The sequence below is a fragment of the Carcharhinus amblyrhynchos genome, chromosome 18 (assembly GCF_965287045.1).
Source record: "Carcharhinus amblyrhynchos chromosome 18, sCarAmb.v2.hapA, whole genome shotgun sequence".
NCBI lineage: Eukaryota > Metazoa > Chordata > Chondrichthyes > Carcharhiniformes > Carcharhinidae > Carcharhinus > Carcharhinus amblyrhynchos.
The window spans coordinates 1,420,984-1,445,879 of NC_137341.1; the positions used below are offsets into that span (position 1 = coordinate 1,420,984).

Below are 24,896 nucleotides of genomic sequence, written 5' to 3' on the forward strand. Positions count from 1 at the left end.
ACCAACCTGCACACCAAAAGCATTTTTTCTGGTTATATCACAGCTTGGTAATGGTTCCTGCTCTGTACTAAACTGCAAAAAAACTGAATGAAGCCCAGTCTACTCAAACCAGCCTCCCAACCATTCCACTTCCCACTGCCTTGGAAAAGCAGCCAGCGCAATTAAGCACTCTGGACATTCTCTCTTCCACTGCCTTCCGTTAGAAAAAAGATGCAAAAGTCTGAGGAACCGACTCAAGGACAGTTTCTTTTCTCCTGCCATTAGACTTCTGAATGATCTACCTTATATTAAGTGGATCTTTCTCTACACCCGAGCTATCACTGTAACACCAGGTTCTGCGCTCTCTCCTTTCCTTCTCTATGTATATTGCGCTTTGTCTATACAGCGCGCAAGAAACAATACTTTTCACCGTATATCAACACATGTGAAAATAAAAAATAAGATCCACTCTCCTCCAGTCCTAAACTTTTTTTTTGTAACTGTCTACTGCTTTGTCCATAATAAGCTGATGTTCTACCTGACCCCGCTCCCCCCCATCAGCATCAAACCCATCACATTTCTCCCTCTCTTTAGTTCTGAAGTAGAGTTACATTGGACGTGAAACATTAACTCTGTTTCTCTCTTCACAGATGCTGCCAGACCTGCTGCGTTTTTCCAGTTCTTTCTGTATTTATTTTAGATCTACCTGGAGTGGTGGGAAAAACACTATTTACTCTCCAGGATAAAATAAATGTCCTTCATCAGCTTTTGTGGATCATTTCAGTGGAAATCTGCTCTCCCAGGCTCACTGGAAGCAAAGTTGTGAGACGGGCCAGTCCAGCAGAAAGAAACCCTCCCACTTCACCCACTGTCAGAATGAACATGGTTCAGTCCTGGGTGTGATTAACAGCAGCAATAACAGCAGAATCCAACCTCTGTCATCACTTGTGAACTCGCTGGTGTCTCAGCAGGTGGGATGACCGAGTGTATCCTTTGTTACACTGAGAGCAGGTGAACGGTCTCTCCCCAGTGTGAACTCGCTCATGTGTCAGCAGGCTGGATAAGCAAATGAATCCCTTCCCACAGTGAGAGCAGATATACGGTTTCTCCCCTGTGTGAAGTTGCTGGTGTGTTTGCAAATGGGGTAATTGAGTGAATCTCTTCCCACACTCAGAGCAGCTGAATGGCCTCTCCCCGGTGTGAACTCGCTGGTGTTCCCGCAGTGTGGATGACCTTTTAAACCTCTTTGTGCAGTGAGAGCAGCTGAACGGTCTCTCCTCACTGTGAATGCGCTGATGGATTATAAGTTCTCCAGAGCTTTTGAAGCCACTCCCACAGTCAGAGCATTTAAAGGGTCTCTCGTTGGTGTGAGTGAGATTGTGTCTCAGCAGGGTGGGTAACTGAGTGAATCCCTTCCCACACTCAGAGCAGGTGAACGGTTTCTCCCCGGTGTGAACTCGCTGGTGTCGCCGCAGTTCAGATGAGCCTTTAAATCTCTTTGTGCAGTGAGAGCAGCTGAACGGTCTCTCCTCGGTGTGAATGCGCTGGTGGGCCCTCAGTACCTGGGAGCTTTTGAATCCGCTCCCACAGTCAGAGCATTTAAAGGGTCTCTCCTGGGTGTGCGTGACTTTGTGTGTCTGCAAGTGGGATAACCAAATAAATCCCTTCCCGCAGTCAGAGCAAGTGAACAATCTCTCCCCGGTGTGGCTACGTCGATGTATTTCCAGCTGAGATGGGAACCTAAATCCCTTCCCACAGTCGCCACATTTCCAGGGTTTCTCCATGCTGACTCTCCAGGTTAAACAATCAGTTAAATCTCACACAGAACCCGGGTACAGTCTCTCCCCGCTGTGAATTTTCAGGCTGTGTAACTGGTTGAAGCTCTTTCCACACTCACTGCACTGGAACACTCTCACTTGGGTGTTTGTCTCGATGCTTTTCCAGTCACTCTAATGTTTAAAATCTCAGAAGCAGACAGAACAGCGAAACATTTCTCCTTCTAGATTCAAAGGCCAATGATATACAGGTCCTGATGAATTGAGTGACTTTGACAGATGTTGATGTGGTGTTTGGTTTGAGATTTCTGTCTGTAAATCCTCACCTTTTGATATCCTGTAAAAGGAACTTATAAACGTCATCGCTGTCAGTACAGAAATTCAGAACAGACAATTCTAGTTGCTATGGAACATTCTTTCCTCTCTCATTCCCCAAAAGCTGTAAATCTCCATCCCACACACTCTCCCTCCATTCTCACTCTGCTGTATCTAATATTCACCCTCCCAATTCTCCTGAAGGTGCTGATTGGGGTTGATTGATAGATCCATGCTCACTGCTTCCTGTCCTGGACACAGAGAGCTGAGAATCTCCATGCAGGCTGCCAGACAGATCTCTATCTCTATGACTGGACTAACAATGTGTGGAATCTACAGACTGGATTCATATCCTTTCCCTTCAGTGGCTAAGGATGGACAAGTCTCCAGGACCCAATGAACTGCAGGCTAGGCTTTTAATGGCGGTTGCTGAAAAAATAGTGGACACTTTGGTTGAGATTTTTCATAACTCGTTAAATTTCAGGATAGTATCAGAAGATTGGAAAATAGCCAATGTGACTCCCTTGTTTAAAAAGGGAGAAAGGCAGAAGGCAGGGACATATAGGCCAATAGTTTAACATCTATTATTTGCAAGACACTGAAGTCAATAGGCAAAGAGCATTTACTAATCATAGACTACATGGTTTTATCAAACTGCAGCACGGTAGCACAGTGGTTAGCACTGCTGCTTCACAGCTCCAGGGTCCTGGGTTCGATTCCCGGCTCGGGTCACTGTCTGTGTGGACTTTGCACATTCTCCCCGTGTCTGCGTGGGTTTCCTCCGGGTGCTCCGGTTTCCTCCCACAGTCCAAAGATGTGCGGGTTAGGTTGATTGGCCATGCTAAGAAATTGCCCCTTAGTGTCCAGGGATGTGTAGGTTAGAGGGATTAGTGGGTATAATATGTAGGGATATGGGGATAGGGCCTGGGTGGGATTGTGTTCGGTGCAGACTCGATGGGCCGAAGGGCCTCTTTCTGCACTGTAGGGTTTCTCCTGCTTCTGTTTCTTGTCATCAGTTGCTGCAAGTCCCCAGTTTCCCCCCAGAATGAGGAAAGAAATGGAAAGGGGGAGTAAAGAAAGTGTTTTACTCACAGATGTGGGAGACAGGAGGAAGTTTCAGTCTGTCTGAAGCTCAATCTTCATTCACACAAAGCCCGCGCTCTGATTGGCTGGAGGACCAGAGTCCTTCCGGTCCTCCAACTCTTCCCATTGGCCAACACCTCAAGGATGAAGGTCAGGGACATGCGCAGCTTCCCCTCTCCCTTGCACATGCGCAGTCCCGGGCCGGGGGGGGGGAGCGGCTTCTCGCCCTGGGCGGAGCCGCCAGCCGGTTGCCCTGGAAACCTTGGCTCCTGTGTGTTATTCGGGCGGGGCGACCTGGGGGGGGGCCTCTAGGGAGGGCGCGCCGGGCCTGCGCACTGGAACCCGGAGACGTCACCGCGGAGCAGAGTGATTCCGATTGGCTGATTTCGGGGCGCTCCGTTGTGAGGTCATAACGCGGAAGTGGTCCATGAGCTTCAGGTTAAACCTTCCTCCTCTGAGCAACATCTGGGAGGGAATCAGTGTCTCCCCCTTTCCATTTCTATTCTCATTCTGGGGGGAAACTGGGGACTTGCAGCAACTGAATCCTGTCGGTATGTCCCACACATTGTTAATCCATTCATAGAGACAGAGATCTGTCTGGCAGCCTGCATGGAGATTCTCAGCTCTCTGTGTCCAGGACAGGAAGCAGTGAGCATGGATCTGTCAATCAGCCTCAATCAGCACCTTCAGGAGAATTGGGAGGGTGAATATTAGATACAGCAGAGTGAGAATGGAGGGAGAGTGTGTGGGATGGAGATTTACAGCTTTGGGGGAAATGAGAGAGGAAAGAATGTTCCATAGAAACTAGAATTGTCTGTTCTGGATTTCTATCCTGCACTGACAGTGATGATTTCTATAAACTTCTTTTACAGGATATCAGAAGGTGAGGATTGACAGACAGAAATCTCAAACCAAACTTCACATCAACATCTGACAGAGTCACTCAATTCATCGGGACTTGAATATTATCGACCTTTGAATCTCGAAGGAGGAATGTTTCTCTGTTCTATCTGCTTCAGAAAGTTTTAAACATCAGAGTGACTGGAAAAGCACTGAGAAGCACACACACACATCCGAGTGAGAGTGTTCCAGTGCACTGACTGTGGAAAGAGCTTTAACCAGTTACACGCCTGAAAAAAAATTTGCAGCGTTCACAGAAGGGAGCGATTGTATCTGTGTTCTCAGTGTTAACGAGGTTGCAACTGATCCTCAAACCTGGAGAATCACAAGGACACCCGCACCTTGCAGAAACCGTGGAAATGTTGGGACTGTGGGAAGGGATTCAAAGCCCCGTCTGAGCTAGAAACTCATCGACGCAGTCACACCGGGGAGAGACCGTTCACCTGCCCTGTGTGTGGGAACGGATTCACTCGATTATCCAGCCTGCAGAGACACAAAGTTAGTCATTCCCAGGAGAGACCCTTTAAATGCTCTGACTGTGGGAGTGGCTTCAAAATTGCTGAGCATCTGATGGACCACCAGCGCATTCACACCGGGGAGAGACCATTCAGCTGCTCTCTCTGTACAAAGAGGTTTGGAAGGGCATGCACACTGAAAAGACACCAACGAGTTCACATTGGGAGAGACCGTTCACCTGCTCTGTGTGTGCGGAAGGATTCACTCGATATTCCACCTGCTGAGGCAGAATCTCACTCACACCCAGGGGAGACCCTTTAGCTGTTTTGACTGTGGGAGAGGCTTCAAAAGCTCTCAGGAACTGATGTCCCAAAAGCGCATTCACACTGAGGAGAGACCGTTCAGTTTCTGTCTACGTGGGAAGGAATTCACAAACTCATCCCATCTGCAGAAACACCAGCGAGTTCACAAGTGATGACGGGGGTTGGATTCTCCTGTTATTGCCGCTGTTAATCAGACCCAGGACTGAACCATGTTCATTCTGACAGTGGGTGAAGTGGGAGGGTTTCTTTCTGCTGGACTGGCCGGTCTCACAACTTTGCTTCCAATGGGCTGAGCCTGGGAGAGCACATTTCCACTGAAATGATCCACAAAAGCTGATGAACATTTATTTTATCCTGGAGAGTAAATAGTGTTTTCACTACCGCTGCAGATCGATCTAAAATAAATACATTTGTCTCTGTTTCATTGAGGCTACAGCCCCGGGGCAGGCCAGTCGGGTTCAATTGGCCTGTGTCAGTATTTATGCTCCACATGAGCCTCCACCCACCCCTCTTCATCTCCCCCATCAGCAAATCCTTTCTCCCTTGTGAATATGGGTGGCACAATGGTTAGCACTGCTGCCTCTCAGCACCAGGGACCTGGGTTCAATTCGCGGCTTGGGTCACTGTCTACGTGGAGTGTCCACGTTCTCCACTCTGTGTGGGTTTCCTCCGGGTGCTCTTGGTTCCTCCCACTGATTAGGTGCACTGACCCGAACGGGCACTCGAATATGGCAAGTAGGGGAATTTCAGAGTAACTTCATTGCAATGTTAATGTAAGCCTTACCCATAACTAATCAATAAACTTTAACTTAATATATCTAGTTCCCCTTCAGTGGTATTCACCTCAACCACTCGCTGTGGGAGTGAGTTCCACAGTCTCACCACTCGCTGGGTAAAGAGGTTTCTCCTGAAATCCCTATTGGATTAGCAAATGCTTCATAATCTTAAAGATATCCTCAGCTCACCCTTCAGTCTTCTCTTTTCCAGAGAAAAGCAGCCCCAGCCTTTCCTGAGGGTGAAATGCTCTCAGTTCTGGGATTATTCTTGTGAATCTTTGTTGCTCCTTCTCCAGAGCCTCGATTTCCTTTTTCTAAATGGAGATCACAAGTGTTGCCAACGCTCTCAGTGTAGTCTAACCCTGGTTCTAAACAAGTTGAATATTATGTCCTGTTTTTCAATTCTCCTCTGAGATTAGACTGTCTGATCCTAGACTCTCCCAAATGGGGAAACAGCCTCTCAGCTTCGACCTTGTCAAGTCCTCTGAGAATCTGATATGTCTCAATAAGGCCACCTCTCTCATTCTTCTAAACTCCAATGAGTATAGGCCCAACTGCTCAACCTCCCTTCATAAGAAAATTGCTCTCTGCTAAGATCAACCTATTAAATATCTCTGGACTGCCTCCAATGCTGGTATATTTTTCATTAGATCAGGGGACCAAAACTGTTCATTGTATTCCAGGTGTAGTCTAACTAGTGCCTTGTATAGTTTTAGCAATAATTCTCTATTTTTATACTCCATTCCCTTTGAAATAAAGGCCAACATTGCACCTTTCCCATTGCCTGCTAGCTTTGTGTGCACAAGGACTCCCAAACCCCTCTGTGCTGCAGCTTTCTGCAGTCTTTCTCCATTTAATTAATATCCAGCTCTTTTATTCTTCCTATTGAAGGGCATAACTTCACATTTCCCTGCATTAGAGACTTTGAGATGCTCTGACCGTAGGTGTTAATTGTACCAATTGGAGTTCAGTATGGACAAGTGAAGGGCATTAATTGGATGGTCAGTTGAGCACATGAGAGAGAGAGACATTGTATGGAGTCGGGTCAGGAGGTATATACCTGTAATGTTTCAGTCTGTGAATAAATCTATACCAATTGAAGACTGGCTCCAGTTCCTTCCTTCACACGTGGCTGTCAGGATCGTAACTTAGTAACAGAGAATGCTTGGTGAAGTCCAGAAACAAAAGGAAAATAACATTGTCACAGATGCTTTAAAAGGTCTTTGCACAATTTCCCATGAACAATCGATGTGAGTGTGGAGATATCACCCTCGGAGTGAGTGAATTAATGTAAAAGCACCCAGCAGCAAAACTTTTATACTTCACAAAAGAGGTAACTTTATTTCACACTATCGCTCTGGAGGTAACTTCCACACACACACACACAAAGGTTAATTACAGATGGAGATAAATGAGACTTATTAAAAACACAAACCATTCAGTCTCTATTGCTCCATGTCGGCTTGGGATTGTTGCAGTTGAGAGGTTGGATAGACTGAGACTTTTTTCTCTGGAGTGTAGGAGGCTGAGGGGTGACCTTATAGAGATCTATAAAATAATGAGGGGCACAGATCAGCTAGATAGTCAATATCTTTTCCAAAGGTAGGGGAGCCTGAAACTAGAGGGCATAGGTTTAAGGTGAGAGGGGAGAGATACAAAAGGGTCCAGAGGGGCAATTTTTTCACACAGAGGGTGTTGAGTGTCTGGAACAAGCTGCCAGAGGTAGTAGTAGAGGCGAGTACAATTTTGTCTTTTAAAAAGCATTTAGATACTTATATGGGTACGATGGGTATAGAGGGATATGGGCCAAATGCGGGCAATTGGGATTAGCTTAGGGGTTTAAAAAAAAGGGCAGCATGGACAAGTTGGGCTGAGGGCCTGTTTCCGTGCTGTAAATCTCTAGAACTCTAAGTCGGGATGTTGCATTGTCTGAGGTGAAGGTTTCGAGTTTGTCGCTGTGATGCCTTCCACTGTTAAATGATCAGATGTTAATTTCAGAGGTGGATGGAATCGGGTTCACGGGGAGGAGAGAAGGTTCCTCACTCCTGCTTGTGTGGGCGTGGCACTCTCAAACTGTCCAGTTACTGACAGCAGAAGCCTTGGCTGTTTGTGGGTGTCTCTCTCTCTCTGTCTCCCCCTCCCTGTTGAGGAGCAGTTTCCTCTCTGCTGTTCTGAAGCTGATCCGAGATGGGTTTGTGTCCAGACAGCTGGCCTTGAGCTTTCTGCTTCTATGGCAGGCAAGCTAGAATGGTCACTGTCTCAAAATCCCAAATCAGGTTCCCAATGTGGGAAGCAGTAATCTCATTGCACTTCCCAATTCCTAAATACTTTCCCAAGTCTCTTGTTCCTACAGGGAAACCATCAAATCCAGTGAATCTTATTGACACTTGAGGGAATGTTCACCATGTGAAGTATCTCTTTTTGCTTCTACGTGTCAGAGATTATCTTTGAATCTTGGAAAGAAGTTCCGGCCGGAATCCACAAGGAGAAAGTCACTGACACGTGGAATCTATTTGGAAAGCAGTTTTTAAACTCTTACAGATGGTGATGGGGGGATTGCACCGTCAATTCCAGCTCTGCTTCCCCACAGGTTAAACAACAGTTTAAACCCACTAAACCAGCCAATTGTTCCCCTTTGATGTCGTTATTCACAGGCATCGTTCAGTTGTCTAACGAGGGGCAGGCACGCGGTGGGTCGTGCGTGGGCTGCTCTTGGATGTTTTGCAAGTGGCCTAGTACTTTGCGTTGTTTGTGTACACTTAAAACTGGACCAGATGCTGGGCACCACAACAGCTCAGTGACTATCACTGTTTGCTGTGCAGACACATGGATTTGGGTCAGTGTCTGTGGGAGTTTGCACATTCTCCCCGTGCTTGCGTGGGTTTCCTCCGGGTGCTCCGGTTTCCTCCCACACCCCAAAGATGTGCTCTTAGGCTGATTGGTGTAACAAATTGTCCCTAAATTATTCTCCTCTTAATCTGGTTTCCAATGGGGGAACCTACAAGCGCAGACATGGGTCAAGGGTAGAGGAGGGCTGAAGGGCCTGTTTCCCGTGCTGTGTTGTTCTTTGTAAACACAGTAAAATTATTGATTTTTGGAAAACAAACTTTTTAGAAACAAGTTATAAAGCTGGTTTACAAGTTGTCATTCTGAAGTTTAATGACTTCCTCTTTTAACATAGAACATAACAGCACAAACAGGCCCTTCGGCCTACAAGTTTTCTCTAAAAAAAAACAGAATCGAACACCGCTGGACACTCACAAATCAAAGCTGGATAGAACTTACACAGTCTTCTGAGAAATTTATTTTTAAAGGATAAAACTCAAGGATCGCGATGCTGTTGATCTGACAGAGTTTGGTCACAATAGATCTGGAAGTTCTTTCAGACAGATTTTTGGCAAAACAGTCCTTGACTTTTATTTATCACAACTTTGCAGACTTTCAAATAACAGATGGTTTGTTCTGATGAGATGTTTTGGGTGCAAGGTTAACTCACTTGAGACTGCATGTAGAAGGTGGGAGAGTTCTTCTTCCAGCCTGATTTCCAGGGGTACACACACTCTCTCCCCTGAGAGTTTGAAATAATGAAAATGTTTGAAGATATTTCTCTCAGGCCCGGTGTTAACCAGTCAGTAAGAGTCTTTTGCCTGGCAACGGCAGTTCTTTGTCAACTTTAGAAAGCGTCTCTTCCCTCTCCAGATGTCCTCGGCTGGACCTGTGTTGATGGGTTTATTGGAGAATGGCACATTCACAACCTCAAATTAATCTCACAGACTTAAAAATTAACTCAGAAGGGAGTATGTCCAACTTTCCATTTCTTTCAAAAACAGGTTCCTCACCAAACTCAGTCCACAGTTTAAAAATGTAACTTTCAGAGTTTTCTAAAAATTAGGAATATCTTAACTTCACATTGCAAAACTGTAATTCTATTTTTGAACATTTTCCCTTCCCCCTGCTAATGACACCAGCTTTAAAATCACCCGTGCAAGTTTTTAATTACAAATTTAATAATAACATACCATAACTTAGTGACATTTCCATAAATAAATATGTAAATACATTTTCCCACTGTGTGATTCTGAGTAATTGTTTATTGTGAATTGTTTTACAGCTTTTAAATTTAAACACCTTCTAAGCGTTCCAATTTAAAGAGACAAAGACTGTAATTCAACAGATTTTTAATACTTCTAGTACCAACTCAAACATAAACAGTTGCAACTCATTAACTTTTTACTGAATATCAACTTTAACTGCACATCTACTTTCACTATTTAACTAAAAATAGATACTGCCGAGTTTAGGAAAACCTTGGCCAAGAAATATCCTTGATGTAGAATCTATCTTCTTCTCTGAAGCATCCTTCAGGGTACAGGTCTTCTAGCGATGGTCGGTCTCTGAGTTGTCGCTGGCAAACAAAGGCTGCACATGTCTCCTTTTGCACAATTCTCCACTCGCTTCTGGAAGATTCCCTGTCAGAAGCCAATGAATTAATCAGGAACCCCAATTGCATCATTCAATTAGGCCAATCAATTGCAACCAGAGTAGTGGCATTGGTCACTCCAGACCCCTTCATATTTAGTGCAAACTGCTTAGAATCCAATACCCAGACAAGGAAGACTGGCTTAAACAGTCTGTAAAGAACTCCTCCCTGCCAAGTACAAGCTGTTAAATCTGACACCTTCTGTCCTTCATAGCGAGGGGGATTGAATATAAAAGTAGGGAGGTCTTGCTGCAGCTGTATAGGGCATTGGTGAGGCCGCAGCTGGAGTACTGTGTGCAGTTTTGGGCGCCGCACCTGCGCAAGGATATTTTGGCCCTGGAGGGAGTGCAGAGGAGGTTTACTAGGCTGATACCGGAGTTGAGAGGGTTGAGCTATGAGGAGAGGCTGAATAAACTAGGCTTGTACTCGTTAGAGTTTAGAAGTATGAGGGGAGATCTCATTGAGACGTATAAGATGATGAATGGGATGGATAGGATAGAGGTGGAGAGACTCTTCCCGCTCAAAAAAGACAGTAGGACTAGGGGGCACAGCCTCAAGATAAGGGGGAGGCGGTTTAGAACGGAGTTGAGGAGGAACTTCTTCACTCAAAGGGTGGTGAATCTCTGGAATTCTCTGCCCGTTGAAGTGGTGGAGGCTACCTCGCTAAATATTTTTAAGACGCGGGTTGATGGGTTCTTGATAAGAGAGGGGATTAAGGGTTATGGGGAGAGGGCGGGAAAGTGGAACTGAGCAGCGACAGATCAGCCATGATCTTATTGAATGGTGGGGCAGGCTCGAAGGGCTAGATGGCCTACTCCTGCTCCTATTTCTTATGTTCTTATGAGTCATGAAGGCCTCAGATTATCAACCTTGCCCCTTGCCTGAGATGTGGTGACTCTCAGATTAAATCACCAGCAGTCACATAGCCATCTGGGACTACGGCAACTTTACCGTTTTTACTGAACTACCACCAGTATTGGGGGGGTGGGTTGCCTCAGGCAAAGTTGGAGAGGTTACATTTATATCCACTGGAGTTGAGAAAGTGAGAGGTGAATTGATCAAACCTTTAAGATCCTGAGGAGTATTGACATTACAGAGAATGTCTCCTCTTGTGGGAGAATCTAGACCTGGGGGACATTAAGGGATAGTCCATTTAAAATGGAGGTGAGAAGACTTGTTTTCTCTCAGAGGGCAGTGAGTCTCTGGGACTCTCTCCCTCAAAGGGCGGTGGAAGAGAGTCTGTGAGGACAGAGCTGGACAGATTGATGATTAACAAGGGAGTGAACAGCGTCAGGCGGGAATCTGAGGTTCAGGTTACAAACAGATCAGCTATGATCTAACTGAAACAGGCTCGAGGGGGGCGGTGAGTGGCCTACTCTTGGTTTGTGTTTTTTTTTCTATTTGATCATGGGATCACTGGCAGGACCAGTTTTTTTTGCCTGTCCCGAATTGCCCCTGAACTGAGTGGCTTGCCCAGCTATTTCAGAGACCATTCTAAGAGTTAACCACATCACTGTGGCTCTGGAGTCACGTGTAGGCCAGACCAGGTAAAGACGGCAGATTTCCTTCCCCAAAGGACATTAGTGAACCAGTTGTTTTTATAACAATGGTTTCCAGGTCATCATTAGACTTCTAATTCCAGAATACAAGTATCACCATCTGCTATGATGGGATGTTGATCCTGGTTTATTAGTTTAGTGCCATTATGCCCCCGTCTCACCTCTGTGATACGTTCCACTTCCTTCGTGAGCTAAATTTGCACAAACTGACTGCCTTTCCCCAGCCTGTTCCCACAGCTTCTCCATTCCGGGCTCACTGTTCAAGCTACCTTTGACCATACGACTTACAACCTTTCAACGTGAAGACCAGTGGAAATTTCTAGCTCCAAGCTACGCTAATTTTCCAGCCTCCTCTCCCATTGCACGACCTCCAAGTGGACTTCAAACTATACGTGTCCCTAACTGCAATGATCCACTGAGAAACACCCAGATAAATCAAATAGAAGAACCTTCCGAACCCCCACTGCCCAGTTCCACGGCAACCTGGCATAATCGGAAGGTCGCAGAAATAAACACAAACTGATTGTATTTGGTCTTAAAAACACCACTTAATTCTGTGATCCAAATGAAACATGAAGCCAGAATTTTGCTACAAGACTCAAAGAGCATCAGCCCACTGGAGGCAAAGTTGTGAGACGGGCCAGTCCAGCAGAAGGAAACCCTCCCACTTCACCCACTGTCAGAATGAACATGGTTCAGTCCTGGGTGTGATTAACAACAGCAGAATCCAACCCCTGGAATCACTTATGAACTCGCTGATGTTTCTGCAAACATATTAATTGAGTGAATCCCTTCCCACAATCAGAGCAGACAAATGGTCTCTCCCCGGTGTGAACTCGCCGGTGTGTTAGCAGATTTGAGAACTGAGTGAATCCTTTTCCACAGTCAATGCAACTGAACGGTCTCTCCCCGGTGTGTACCCGCTGGTGTGTCAGCAGATGCGATGAATCGCAGAATCCCTTCCCACACTTGGAGCAGGTGAACGGCCTCTCCCCAGTGTGAACTCGCTGGTGCTTCCACAGGTTGGATGAATCGATGAATCCCTTCCCGCACTCCGAACAGGAGAACAACCTCTCCCGGGTGTGAACTCGCTGGTGTGTCTGCAGGCTGGAAAACCGACCGAATCCCTTCCCACACTCAGGACAGCGGAACGGCCTCTCCCCGGTGTGAACTCTCCGGTGCGTCTTCAAGTTCCACGAATGAGTGAATCCTTTCCCACAGTCAGAGCAGGTAAACGGCCTCTCTCCGCTGTGAACGCGCCTGTGCGTCTGCAGGACGGATGACTTAGTGAAACCCTTGCCACACACGGAACAGGTGAACGGCCTCTCCCCCGTGTGGCTGCGTCGATGAATCTCCAGATCAGACGGGGCACGGAATCCCTTCCCACAGTCCCCACATTTCCACGGTTTCTCCATGGTTTAGCGTTCAGTTGAAGCCTCGTCCATCAAAACACATTTAGTCTTTCCCTGCTGTGAATGCTGCGGTTTAGTTTCAGAATGTGTAACCGGTTAAATAGCTTCCAGAGTCAGTGCACTGGAACACTTTCACTCGGGGGTGGGTGTGTGGGTGTGTGTGTGTGTGCGTGTGTGTGTGTCAGTGGTCTTCCAGTCAAACTGATGTTTAAAATCTTCTGAGGCAGAAAGAATAGACAAACATTTCTCCTAGATTCAAAGGCCGATGGTATTCAGGTCCTGATGAATAGAGTGACTGTCAGTTCCTCATATGATTTGTGTAATTTCCAACTTCCAATATCCTGCAAAAGGAGTTTACAAAAAAACAACTCAATCAATATCGGATAGAAATCCAGAACAGACATTTCTAGTTTCTACGGAACATTCTTTCCTCTCTCATTCCCCAAAAGCTGTAAATCTCCATCCCACACACTCTCCCTCCATTCTCACTCTGCTGTGTCTAATATTCACCCTCCCAATTCTCCTGAAGATGCTGATTGACAGATCCATACTCACTGCTCCCTGTATGTGGCTGCTTCAGTTGGTGAAGATACAGACGTCTGTGATAAAGATCAGTGATTGGGCTTCACTTTGAGCTTGCAGCTTACAAGAGCAATCGAGCAAAGATGGTCAATTATTTTAAACTGGATGTGCACTGCAATAAAATGCATTTGTAGAGTTACAAAATGGGACCAGTTCAATTGTCAAATGGACTCCTTCTGTGTATAATAACTCTATGACTGGAGATACATAACATAGCTTCAGTACTATATTACAAGACGAGAAATAATAAATGGTTTATTACAGAACCATAAAACAATGTATACCATAACAACACTAGATATATCTCTGTCCTACATTAAGAGTCATGGCATGGAAACAGGCCCTTTGGCCCAACTTGTCCATGCCACCTTCTTTTAAACCCCCTAAGCTAATCCCAATTGCCCGCATTTGGTCCATATCCCTCTATATCCATGTAACTATCTAAACACTTTTTAAAAGATAAAATTGTACCTGTCTCTACTACTACCTCTGGCAGCTTGTTCCAGACACTCACCACCCCCTGTGTGAAAAAATTGCCCCTCTGGGCACTTTTGTATCTCTCCCCTCTCACCTTAAACCCATGCTCTCTAGTTTTACACTCCCCTACTTTTGGGAAAAGATATTGACTATCTACCTTATCTATGCCCCTCATTATTTTATAGACCTCTCTAAGGTCTACAACACTCCTACACTCCAGAGAACAAAGTCCCAGTCTATTCAGCCTGTCCTTATAAATCAATCCATCAAGTCCCGGTAGCATCCTAGTAAATCTTTTCTGCACTCTTTCTAATTTAATAATATCCTTTCTATAATAGGGTGACCAGAATTGCACACAGTATTCCAAGTGTGTCCTTACCAATATCTTGTACAACTTCAACAAGACGTCCCAACTCCTGTATTCAATGTTCTGACCAATGAAACCAAACATGCCAAATACCTTCTTCACCACTCTGTCCACCTGTGACTCATTTTCAAGGAGCTATGAACCTGTATCCCTAAACCTCTTTGTTCTGTAACTCTCCCCAATTCCCTACCATTAACTGAGTAAGTCCTGCCCTGGTTCAATCGACCAAAATGCATCACCTTGCATTTGTCTAGAACATAGAACATAGAACATTACAGCGCAGAACAGGCCCTTCGGCCCACGATGTTGCGCCGACCAGTTACAAAAACAATGACCCACTAGCCTATACCAATCCCTTTTCGTCCATAAACCTATCCAGAGATCTCTTAAACGCCCCCAAACTAGACGCATTTACAACTGCAGCAGGCAGGGCATTCCAATCCCTCACCACCCGCTGGGTAAAGAACCTACCCCTGACATCCGTCCTGTAGCTACCCCCCCTTAATTTAAAGCCATGCCCCCTCGTGCTAGCTTTCTCCATCCGAGGAAAAAGGCTATCACTATCCACCCTATCTAAACCTCTAATCATCTTATATGTTTCAATTAAACTCCATCTGCCATTCGTCAGCCCACTGGCCCAATTGATCAAGATCCCATTGCAATAGGAGATAACTTTCTTCACTGTCCACTATGCCACCAATCTTGGTGTCGTCTGCAAACTTACTAACCATGCCCTCTATATTCTCATCCAAATCATTAATATAAATGACAAATAACAGTGGGCCCAGAACTGATCTCTGAGGCACACCGCTGGACACAAGCCTCCAGTTTGACAAACAACCCTCTACAACCACCCTCTGGCTTCTGTCAAGAATCTAAATTTGTATCCATTTAGATACCTCACCCTGGATCCTGTGAGATTTAACCTTATGCAACAACCTAGCATGTGGTACCTTATCAAAGGCCTTGCTAAGGTCCATGTAGACAACATCAACTGCACTGCCCTCATCTACCTTCTTGGTTACCCCTTCAAAAAACTTAATCAAATTTGTGAGACATGATTTTCCACTCACAAAGCCATGCTGACTGTCCCTAATCAGTCCTTGTGTCTCTAAATGCCTGTAGATCCTGTCTCTCAAAGTACCTTCTAACAACTTATCCACCAGACGTGAGGCTCACTGGCCTGTAGTTCCCAGGCTTTTCCCTGCAGCCCTTTTTAAACAAAGGCACAACATATTTAATTAATCCCTCTCCAATCTTCAGGCACCTCACCCGTGACTATCAATGATTCAAATATCTCGGCGAGGGGACCCATAATTTCCTGCCTAGCCTCCCACAGTGTCCTGGGATATACCTCATCAGGTCCCAGAGATTTATCTACCTTGATGCACTTTAAGATTTCCAGCACCCCCTTCTCTGTAATATGTGCATCCTCAAGACATCAATATTTATTTCCCCAAGTTCCCTAACATCCATGCTTTTCTCAACAGTAAATACTGATGAGAAATATTCATTTAGGATCTCACCAATTTCTTGTGGATCCGCACGTAGATGACCTTGTTCATCCTTAACAGGCCCTACTCTCTTCCTTATTACATAAGAACATAAGAAATAGGAGCAGGAGTCGGCCATCTAGCCCTTCGAGCCTGCCCCGCCATTCAATAAGATCATGGCTGATCTGTCGTGGCTCAGTTCCACATTCCCACCCTCTCCCCATAACCCTTAATCCCCTCTCTTATCAAAAACCCATCAACCCGCATCTTAAAAATATTTAGCAAGGCAGCCTCCACCACTTCAACAGGCAGAGAATTCCAGAGATTCACCACCCTTTGAGTGAAGAAGTTCCTCCTCAACTCCGTTCTAAACCGCACCCCCCTTTATCTTGAGGCTGTGCCCCCTAGTCCTACTGTCCTTTCTGAGCGGGAAGAGTCTCTCCACCTCTATCCTATCCATCCCATTCATCATCTTATACGTCTCAATGAGATCTCCCCTCATTCTTCTAAACTCTAACAAGTACAAGCCTAGTTTATTCAGCCTCTCCTCATAGCTCAACCCCCTCAACTCCGGCATCAGCCTAGTAAACCTCCTCTGCACTCCCTCCAAGGCTAAAATATCCTTGCATAAGTACGGCGACCAAAACTGCACACAGTACTCCAGCTGCGGCCTCACCAATGCCCTATACAGCTGCAGCAAGACCTCCCTACTTTTATATTCAATCCCCCTCGCTATGAAGGCCAGCATCCCATTCGCCTTCCTGACCACCTGCTGCACCTGCAAGCTGGGTTTTTGCGACTCATGCACAAGGACCCCAAGGTCCCTCTGCACCGTCGCCTGCTGCAGTTTTTCGCCACGTAAGTAATAATCCTTCCTACCATTATTCCTACCAAAGTGGACCACCTCACACTTGCCAACATTAAATTCCATTTGCCATTTCCTGGCCCATTCGCCCAGCCTATCTAGATCCTTCTGCAGACTCTCCACACCCTCCGCACAATTTGCCTTTCCACCAATCTTGGTGTCATCAGCAAATTTCGACACCCTACACTCGGTTCCCTCCTCCAGATCATCTATATAAATGGTAAATAGCTGAGGCCCCAGCACCGACCCCCGAGGCACTCCACTAGTCACCATCCGCCAATCCGAATAGCACCCATTGACCCCCACTCTCTGCCTCCTATTTGACAACCAGTCCTCTATCCACGCTAACACCCTACCCCCAACTCCATGTCCCCTGACCTTCTGCAATAACCTCCTGTGAGGTACCTTGTCAAACGCCTTCTGAAAATCAAGAAAGACCACATCCACCGGCTCTCCTCTATCCACCGCCCTAGACACATCCTCATAGAACTCCAGTAAATTTGTCAGACACGACTTCCCTTTAACGAAACCGTGCTGCGTCTGCTCTATCAAGCAATTCCTCTCAAGATGCCTCGCTATTTCCTCCTTGATGACGGATTCTAACATTTCACCTACAACAGACGTTAAACTAACCGGCCTATAATTCCCTGCCTTTTGCCTGGCACCCTTCTTAAACAACGGCGTAACATTCGCCGTTTTCCAATCTTCCGGCACTTCCCTGGAATCCAGCGACGTCTGGAAAATAACCACCAAGGCATCCACTATCACCTCCGCCATTTCTTTCAGAATCCTCGGATGCATTCCATCCGGTCCTGGCGACTTGTCCACAATCAGCCCCTCCAGTCTGTCGAGCACCGCCTCTCTAGTAACAGTAATGTCATTAAGACCCTCCAGTCCTACCACCTTTCCATCTCTAACACCCGGCAAATTATTCACGTCCTCCTCCGTGAAGACAGAAACAAAAAAAGTTATTCAGGACCTCAGCCATATCCCCATCCCCTACCACTAAGTCCCCCTTCTCATCCTCTAAGGGACCAACGTTCACCCTAGCCAGCCTCTTCCTTTTTATATATTTATAAAAACTCTTGCTATCCTTTTTTATATTAAACGCTAGCCCAGCTTCATAGTTTCTCCTACCCTCCTTTATCAACTTGTCAATCTTTGTTGACATTTAAACCTCTCCCAATCCTCTTCTCTCCCACTACTCTTAGCTACTCTAAACACCTCCGCTTTTAGTTTAACACTTTCCTTCACCTCCTTCGTTATCCACGGCTTATTACCTCTCCTCCTACTGTCCTTTTTGACCATCGGAATAAATTTCTGCTGAGCACCAGGAAAGATCTCCTTAAAGATCCTCCACTGCTCCTCAGCAGACTTACCTTCCAACGCGCTCCCCCAGTCCACATTCGCCAATTCTTCTCTCATCCTACCGTACTCCCCTCTGTTCAAACAAAGGATGCGCGTCCGGGAACCCACTTTCTCCTCCTCCATCTGCACCAGAAACTCCACCATACAATGATCACTCTCCCCAAGAGGTTCCTTCACCGCAAGGTCCCTAATTCTACCCGCCTCGTTACATAACACCAGATCCAAGGTAGCTCGCTCCCTCGTCGGCTCCAACACACACAGTTCCAGGAAACTATCCCGGCAGCATTCCAAGAACTCCTCCTCAAGCCCCCCGCATCCAACATGGGTCGACCAATCTATATGTAGATTGAAATCCCCCATAACTACGGCCGTCCCATTCCTGCACGCCGCACTTATTTGCGCGTTAACAGCCCGCCCCACCTCCAGATCATTATTCGGGGGCCTATAGATGACACCCACCAGCGTCTTCCTCCCTTTGCTGTTCCTAATCTCTACCCACAACGATTCTGCTTTCTGCTCCTTGGCTCCAATATCATCCCTTGCTACCACCCTGACGCTTTTGCCCTTTATGTATTTGTAAAAGCTCTTTGGATTCTCCTTTGCCTTATCTGCCAAAACAATTTTGTGTCCCCTTTTTGCCCTCCTGATTTCTCTCTAAACTCTACTCCAACACCCGCTATACTCTTCAAGGGATTCATTTGATCCCAGCTGCCTATGCATGTCATGTGCCTCTTTCCTCTTCTTGACCAGGGCCTCAATATCCCGAGTCATCCAGGGTTCCCGACTTCTACTAGCCTTGCCCTTCACTCTCAGAGGGATGTGTTTATCTTGAACCCTGGTTAACACACTTTTGGAAGCCTCCCACTTACCAGACGTTTCTTTGCCTTCCCACAGACTCCCCCAATGAACTTCTGAAAGTTCCTGCCTGATGCCATCAAAATAGACCTTGCCCCAATTTTGAATTTTAACTTTTGGGCCAGACCAATCATTCTCCATAGCTATCTTAAAACTAATAGAATTATGGTCACTGGTCCCAAAGTGATCCCTCACTAACACTTCTGCTACCTGCCCTTCCTTATTTCCCAAGAGGAGATCAAGTTTTGCCCCTTCTCTAGTCGGGCCATCCACAAACTGAATGAGGTGATTTCTCTCCATCCAACCCTCTAATACTACAGCTGTCCCAGTCAATGTTGGGAAAGTTAAAATCCCCTACTATTACCACCCTATTTTTCTTGGAGCTATCTGGAATCTCCTTACATATTTGCTCCTCAATTTTCCGCCAACTATTTGAGGACCTATAGTACAACCCTATCAAAGTGATTTCCCCTTTCTTATTTCTCAGTTCTACCCACATAGACTCAGTGGCCGAACCCTCGGATATATCCTCTCTCAGTACGGCCGTGATGTTTTCCTTAATCAAAAGTGCAACTATCAATTTACTGTCAGCCTGGGGAAACCAGCCCTTTAATTGTGAACATTAGGAAAGAGCCCATCCTTTTATCCAGACAGATAAATGTGTCAGGCTGAGGGAGTAAAGGATGTCAATGTCTTTAAGAGAGAGAGAGAGACCTGGGCCAATCTTTCCAGAGTCTGCTCCCTTTCACTTCCTTTCCCTTCAGTTGCTGCAAGTCCCCAGTTTCCCCCCAGAATGAGGAAAGAAATGGAAAGGGGGAGTAAAGAAAGTGTTTTACTCACAGATGTGGGAGACAGGAGGAAGTTTCAGTCTGTCTGAAGCTCAATCTTCATTCACACAAAGCCCGCCCTCTGATTGGCTGGAGGACCAGAGTCCTTCCGGTCCTCCAACTCTTTCTATTGGCCAGAACCGGCAATGAATGGACGGTGCGCATGTGCGGATTTTGGGTGAATGCGCATGTGCAGTTTTTGGGTGAATGCGCATGTACGGATTTTTGTTGGAATGCGCATGTGCGGATTTTTGGGTGAATGCGCATGTGCAGATTTTTAGGTAAATGCGCATGTGCGAGTTTTGGGTGAATGCGCATGTGCAGGCGAGGGGGCGGGGCCGGCGCGCTGACCATTGTCTGTCCGGGTCTTGCAGCCTTTCCCATTGGACAGCAGCTCAGCGCGGCTGGAGGGAAAAGTCCCGCCCACTTACACATGAGGCTCCGCCCCTCATTGTCCGTCTGCGGGGGATTGACCAATGGAAATGCCAGAGGACCGGAAGGACTCTGCACCTCCAGCCAATCAGAGCTCCCCATTGTTCCGAATGCGGAAGTTGGTCAATGAGTTTGTTCAGCAGCTCCTCAGTGCCCAGGAAAGCTGCTGCTCCTCTCTCTCTGAATGAAGATTGAGCTTCAGACTCAAACCTCCTCCTGTCTCCCACATCTGTGAGTAAAACACTTTCTTTACTCCCCCTTTCCATTTCCTTTCTCATTCTAGGTTTCAATTTTTAACTTCCAGGTCACCACTCGCTGCCTAAATAAAGATCCTCCTCATATTCTTCATGTATCTCTAACATCTAATACAGTGTGTTACTCACATCATCAGTCTGCCTGTTTATGTCCAAATATAAAACTTTAACGTAACTGTCAGCTTGAATATTTTCAGCTCTCTGTGTCCAGGACAGGAAGCAGTGAGCATGGATCAGCCTCAATCAGCACCTTCAGGAGAATTGGGAGGGTGAATATTAGATACAGCAGAGTGAGAATGGAGGGAGAGTGTGTGGGATGGAGATTTACAGCTTTTGGGGAATGAGAGAGGAAGGAATGTTCCATAGAAACTAGAATTGTCTGTTCTGAACTTCTATCCTGTGCTGACTTTTATGAATTGTTTTTACAGGATGCTGGAAGAGGAGGAATTACAGACACAAATCTCAAATGCCACATATCGATCTGTCAGAGTCACTCCATTCCTATGAACCTAAATATCTTTCAATCTAGAAGGAGGAATGTTTGTTTTTTTGGCTTCATATGATTTTAAACATCAGTGTGATTGGCAAAAGCACTGAGACACACACAATCAGAGTGTTCCAGAGGGCTTTCTGTGGAAATAACTTTTACCAGTTACACAGCTTGAATAAGTATCACAGCATTCACAACAGGGAGAGACTGTATTCTACGTGTGGTCAAGTTTTCAACTGATTGTCCACTTGGAGAGACACCAGGAGACCAAAATCATGGAGAAAGTGTGGAAATGTGAGGACTGTGGGAAGGGATACAGAGCTCCATCTGCGCTGGAAGCTCATCGACGCATTCACACTGGGGAGAGGCCGTTCACGTGCTCTGTGTGTGGGAAGGGATTCACTAAGTTATTCACTCTGCAGACACACCAGAGAGTTCACACTGGGGAGAGGCCATTCACTTGCTCTGTGTGTGGGAAGCGATTCAGATATTCATCCGATCTACAGAAACACCAGCGAGCGCACACCGGAGAGAGGCCATTCACTTGCTCTTGGTGTGAGAAGGAATTCACTCGGTCATCTAACCTGCGAGCACACCAGCGAGTTCACACTGGGGAGAGGCCATTCACCTGCACTGTGTGTGGGAAGGGATTCATTTACTTATCCCACTTGCAGGTACATCAGCGAGTTCACACTGGGGAGAGACCGTTCACCTGCTCCATGTGTGGGAGGGGATTCAGTGATTCATCCCACCTTTTGAGGCACCAGCGACTTCACACTGGGGAGAGGCCATTTGCCTGCTCCCAGTGTGGGAAGGGATTCAGTGATTCATCTCACTTGAGGACACACCAGCGGGTTCACACTGGGGAGAGGCCGTTCACCTGCTCTCAGTGTGGGAAGCAATTCAGTCATTCATCCACCCTGCAGACTCATCAGCGAGTTCACACTGGGGAAAGGCCATTTATTTGCTTCATCTGTGGGAAAGGATTTACTCTCTCGTCCATTCTGCTGACACACCAGCGCGTTCACACTGGGGAGAGGCCGTTCACCTGCTCTGACTGTGGGAAGGGATTCATGCATGCGCGCAACCTGAGAACACACCAGCGAGTTCACACTGGAGAGAGGCCGTTCACCTGCTCTCAGTGCGGGAAGGGATACAGTGATCCATCCCACCTGCGGCGACACCAGCGAGTTCACACTGGGGAGAGACCCTTCACCTGCTCTCAGTGTGGGAAGGGATTTAGTGATTCATCCAGTCTGCGGAGACACCAGCATGTTCATAAGTGATTACAGGAGCTGGATTCTGATGTATCTGCTCTCAATTAAATCCAGGGCTGCATTTTGTTCATTTGTTGGAAGATATTTAATTTGTATTTCTGCTCGGAACTCCCCACAGTGTGCAACATTGCCATGGAGATGGGCTGTTAGGGTACATGACTCTTTTGTCTAATATATCGAGGTGTTTCTCACAGAAGAAAACTACCAAAGTATGAGGGGCATGTTGTCTAAGGTGGATTGGAAAACAACATTAAAGGGTGTAACGGGAGGCAGGTATTAGCTAATATTTTAGTGATTGTTATGGATTTAGAAGGGAATCAATTGGCTCAGTTGGGTGGGTGGCTAATTCATGATGTGGAGTGATGCCCACAGAGCAGGTTCAACTCCTGTACTGGCTGAGGTTATCAGTGAAGGCCCTGATATCACAGCCCTAAACACAGTGACCTTCAGGGTAAATCACCACCAGTCAGCTCTGTCTCTCTCTCTCTGTCTCTCTCTCTGTCTCTGTCTCTCTCTGTCTCTCTGTCTGTCTCTCTCTCTCTCTCTGTCTCTCTCTGTCTGTCTCTCTCTCTCTCTGTCTCTCTCTCTGTCTGTCTGTCTCTCTCTCTATCTCTCTGTCTGTCTCTCTCTGTCTCTCTGTCTGTCTCTCTCTCTGTCTCTCTGTCTGTCTCTCTGTCTGTATCTCTCTCTCTCTCTCTCATCTGTCTCTGTCTGTCTGTCTCTCTCTATCTCTCTGTCTGTCTATCTGTCTCTCTCTCTCTGTCTCTCTCTCTCTGTCTCTCTGTCTCTCTCTCTGTCTGTCTGTCTCTCTGTCTGTCTCTCTGTCTCTCTCTCTCTCTCTGTCTCTCTCTCATCTGTCTCTGTCTGTCTGTCTGTCTCTCTCTCTCTCTCTGTCTGTCTCTCTCTGTCTCTCTCTGTCTCTCTCTCTGTCTCTCTCTCTCTCTGTCTGTCTCTCCCTCTCTGTCTCTGTGTCTCTCGCAAAGGGGACAGCAGCTTCTGGTCCACTTGGACTATGGTGACTTTAATATCACACAGATACAACAAATATAGATTCCTTTAAGGAACCAAAAATCCAACTGGCAAAGTGAAGTAACCATGGCTAACAAGAAAAGTTAAAGATTCCGTTAGATTGAAGGAAGAGATTCATAAAGTGGCCAAAATAGTTGTAATCCCGAGCATTGGGAACTTGTTTTAGAATTCAGCAAAGGAGAACCAAGAAACTGATAAAGAGAAATAGAATATGAGGACAAACTGGTGAGAAACAGAGCATAAAAACCAACTGGAAAAGCTCCTCTCGGTGTGTGAAACGCAAAAGATTAACAAAGACAAATGTGGGTCCATTCCAGCGGAGACAGGAGAGTTTATAATGGGGAATAGGGAAATGGCAGAGACACTAAATAATGGGTGCCCATGTTCGTGGAGGAAGATACAGAAATCACCCCAGAAACATAAGAGAACCAAGAGAGTGGTGAGCATGAGGAACTCAAAGAGATTAGTATGAGTGAAAAAGTAGTACTGAAGAAATTAATGAGGTTGAAAGTGAATAAATCTCAAAAAAACTGATGATCTACATCCCAGAGTGTTGAAAGAGTTGGCATAGAGATACATTGGTGGTCATCTTTCCAAATTCTATAGACTCTGGAATGGTTGCTGCAGGTTGGAAGGTGGTAAATGTAACCCCAGTGTTTAAGGAGGGAGAGAGAAAGGGGGGAACCACAGACCTGTTACCCTAACTCAACAGGAGGGAAAATGCTACAAGCTATCATTATAGATGCGATACGAATTAGGAGCAGGAGTAGGCTATTTGACCCATCAAACCTGCTCCACCATTCAATATGATCATAGCTTATTGTCCACTTCAATACCTCTTTCCTCCTACTATCCCCATATCCCTTTGTGTTATTGAGATTTGGAAATCTCTGCCTTTCTGCTTTAAACACTCCCAATGACTGAGCTTCCACAGCCCTCTGGGGAAGACAATTCCAAAGATTCACAACCCTCTGAGTAAAGAAATGTCTCCTCTGAGTCCAATCCCAAGTAGCTTCCCCCTTATTTTGAAACTATCCTCCCTCATTCTAGACTCCCCACCCAGGGGAAACATCTCACCTGCTCCTACCCTGTCTATTCCTTTAAGTATTCTCTAAGTTTCAATGAGATCACTTCTCATTATTCACAACTCTAGAGAATACATCTCAGTCTCCCCAATCTCTTTTCACAGGACAGGAAGACAGGACAGGTGAACCTTTGTTGCAAACCTCTTTGGCAATAATATCTTCCCTAAGGTAAAGACCCAAAACTGTTCATAGTGTTCCAGCTGTGGCCTAACCGAGGTTCTTTACAATGGGTATATTCTGGCCAGTCGCATTTGCTTCCAGTGGGCTGATGCTCTTTGAGCCTGGGAGAGCACATTTCCACTGAAATGATCCACAAAAGCTGATGAAGGATATTTATTTTATCCTGGATATTAAACACTACGGGTAGATCGAAAATAAATACATTCGTCTCTGTTCCATCGAGTCTCCAGCACAGGGCCAGACCAGTCGGCTCAATT

At 46.2% G+C, this 24,896-nt stretch overlaps 3 protein-coding genes across 5 annotated transcripts in view; 1 reads left to right on the plus strand and 2 right to left on the minus strand.

The window, feature by feature from the left end:
* Nucleotides 1–3,199, minus strand: part of LOC145355156 (uncharacterized) — a 34,858-nt gene extending 31,659 nt beyond the window's left edge. The window contains exons 1-2 of the mRNA XM_080207073.1: nt 3,162–3,199; nt 925–2,091 (exon numbers count right to left, since the gene is read on the minus strand). Coding sequence (XP_080063199.1) covers nt 925–1,763 — 839 coding nt within the window. The 5' untranslated portion in view covers nt 1,764–2,091; nt 3,162–3,199. The remainder of the gene's footprint in view (nt 1–924; nt 2,092–3,161) is intronic.
* Nucleotides 3,200–3,585: 386 nt separating this feature from the next.
* LOC145354757 (uncharacterized) overlaps nt 3,586–24,896 on the plus strand; it is a 112,530-nt gene continuing 91,219 nt past the window's right edge. The window contains exons 1-2 of one of the 3 annotated variants that reach the window (XM_080206226.1): nt 3,586–3,855; nt 21,007–22,833. In XM_080206226.1, coding sequence (XP_080062352.1) covers nt 21,344–22,354 — 1,011 coding nt within the window. In that variant the 5' untranslated portion in view covers nt 3,586–3,855; nt 21,007–21,343 and the 3' untranslated portion in view covers nt 22,355–22,833. Of the gene's footprint in view, nt 3,856–20,444; nt 20,556–21,006; nt 22,834–24,896 lie in introns of those variants that run through there. The other 2 variants (XM_080206225.1, XR_013888899.1) reach the window with 2 other exon arrangements.
* On the minus strand, nt 11,566–13,221 carry LOC145354768 (uncharacterized). Its single transcript, XM_080206243.1, has one exon. It carries the CDS (start codon nt 13,059–13,061, stop codon nt 12,387–12,389), a length of 675 nt encoding a protein of 224 aa, XP_080062369.1. The 5' UTR covers nt 13,062–13,221; the 3' UTR covers nt 11,566–12,386.

What these genes read in the sequence shown, in the direction of transcription:
- LOC145354768 (XM_080206243.1), bottom strand. Translation starts at nt 13,061, where the DNA reads ATGGAGAAACCGTGGAAATGTGGGGACTGTGGGAAGGGATTCCGTGCC.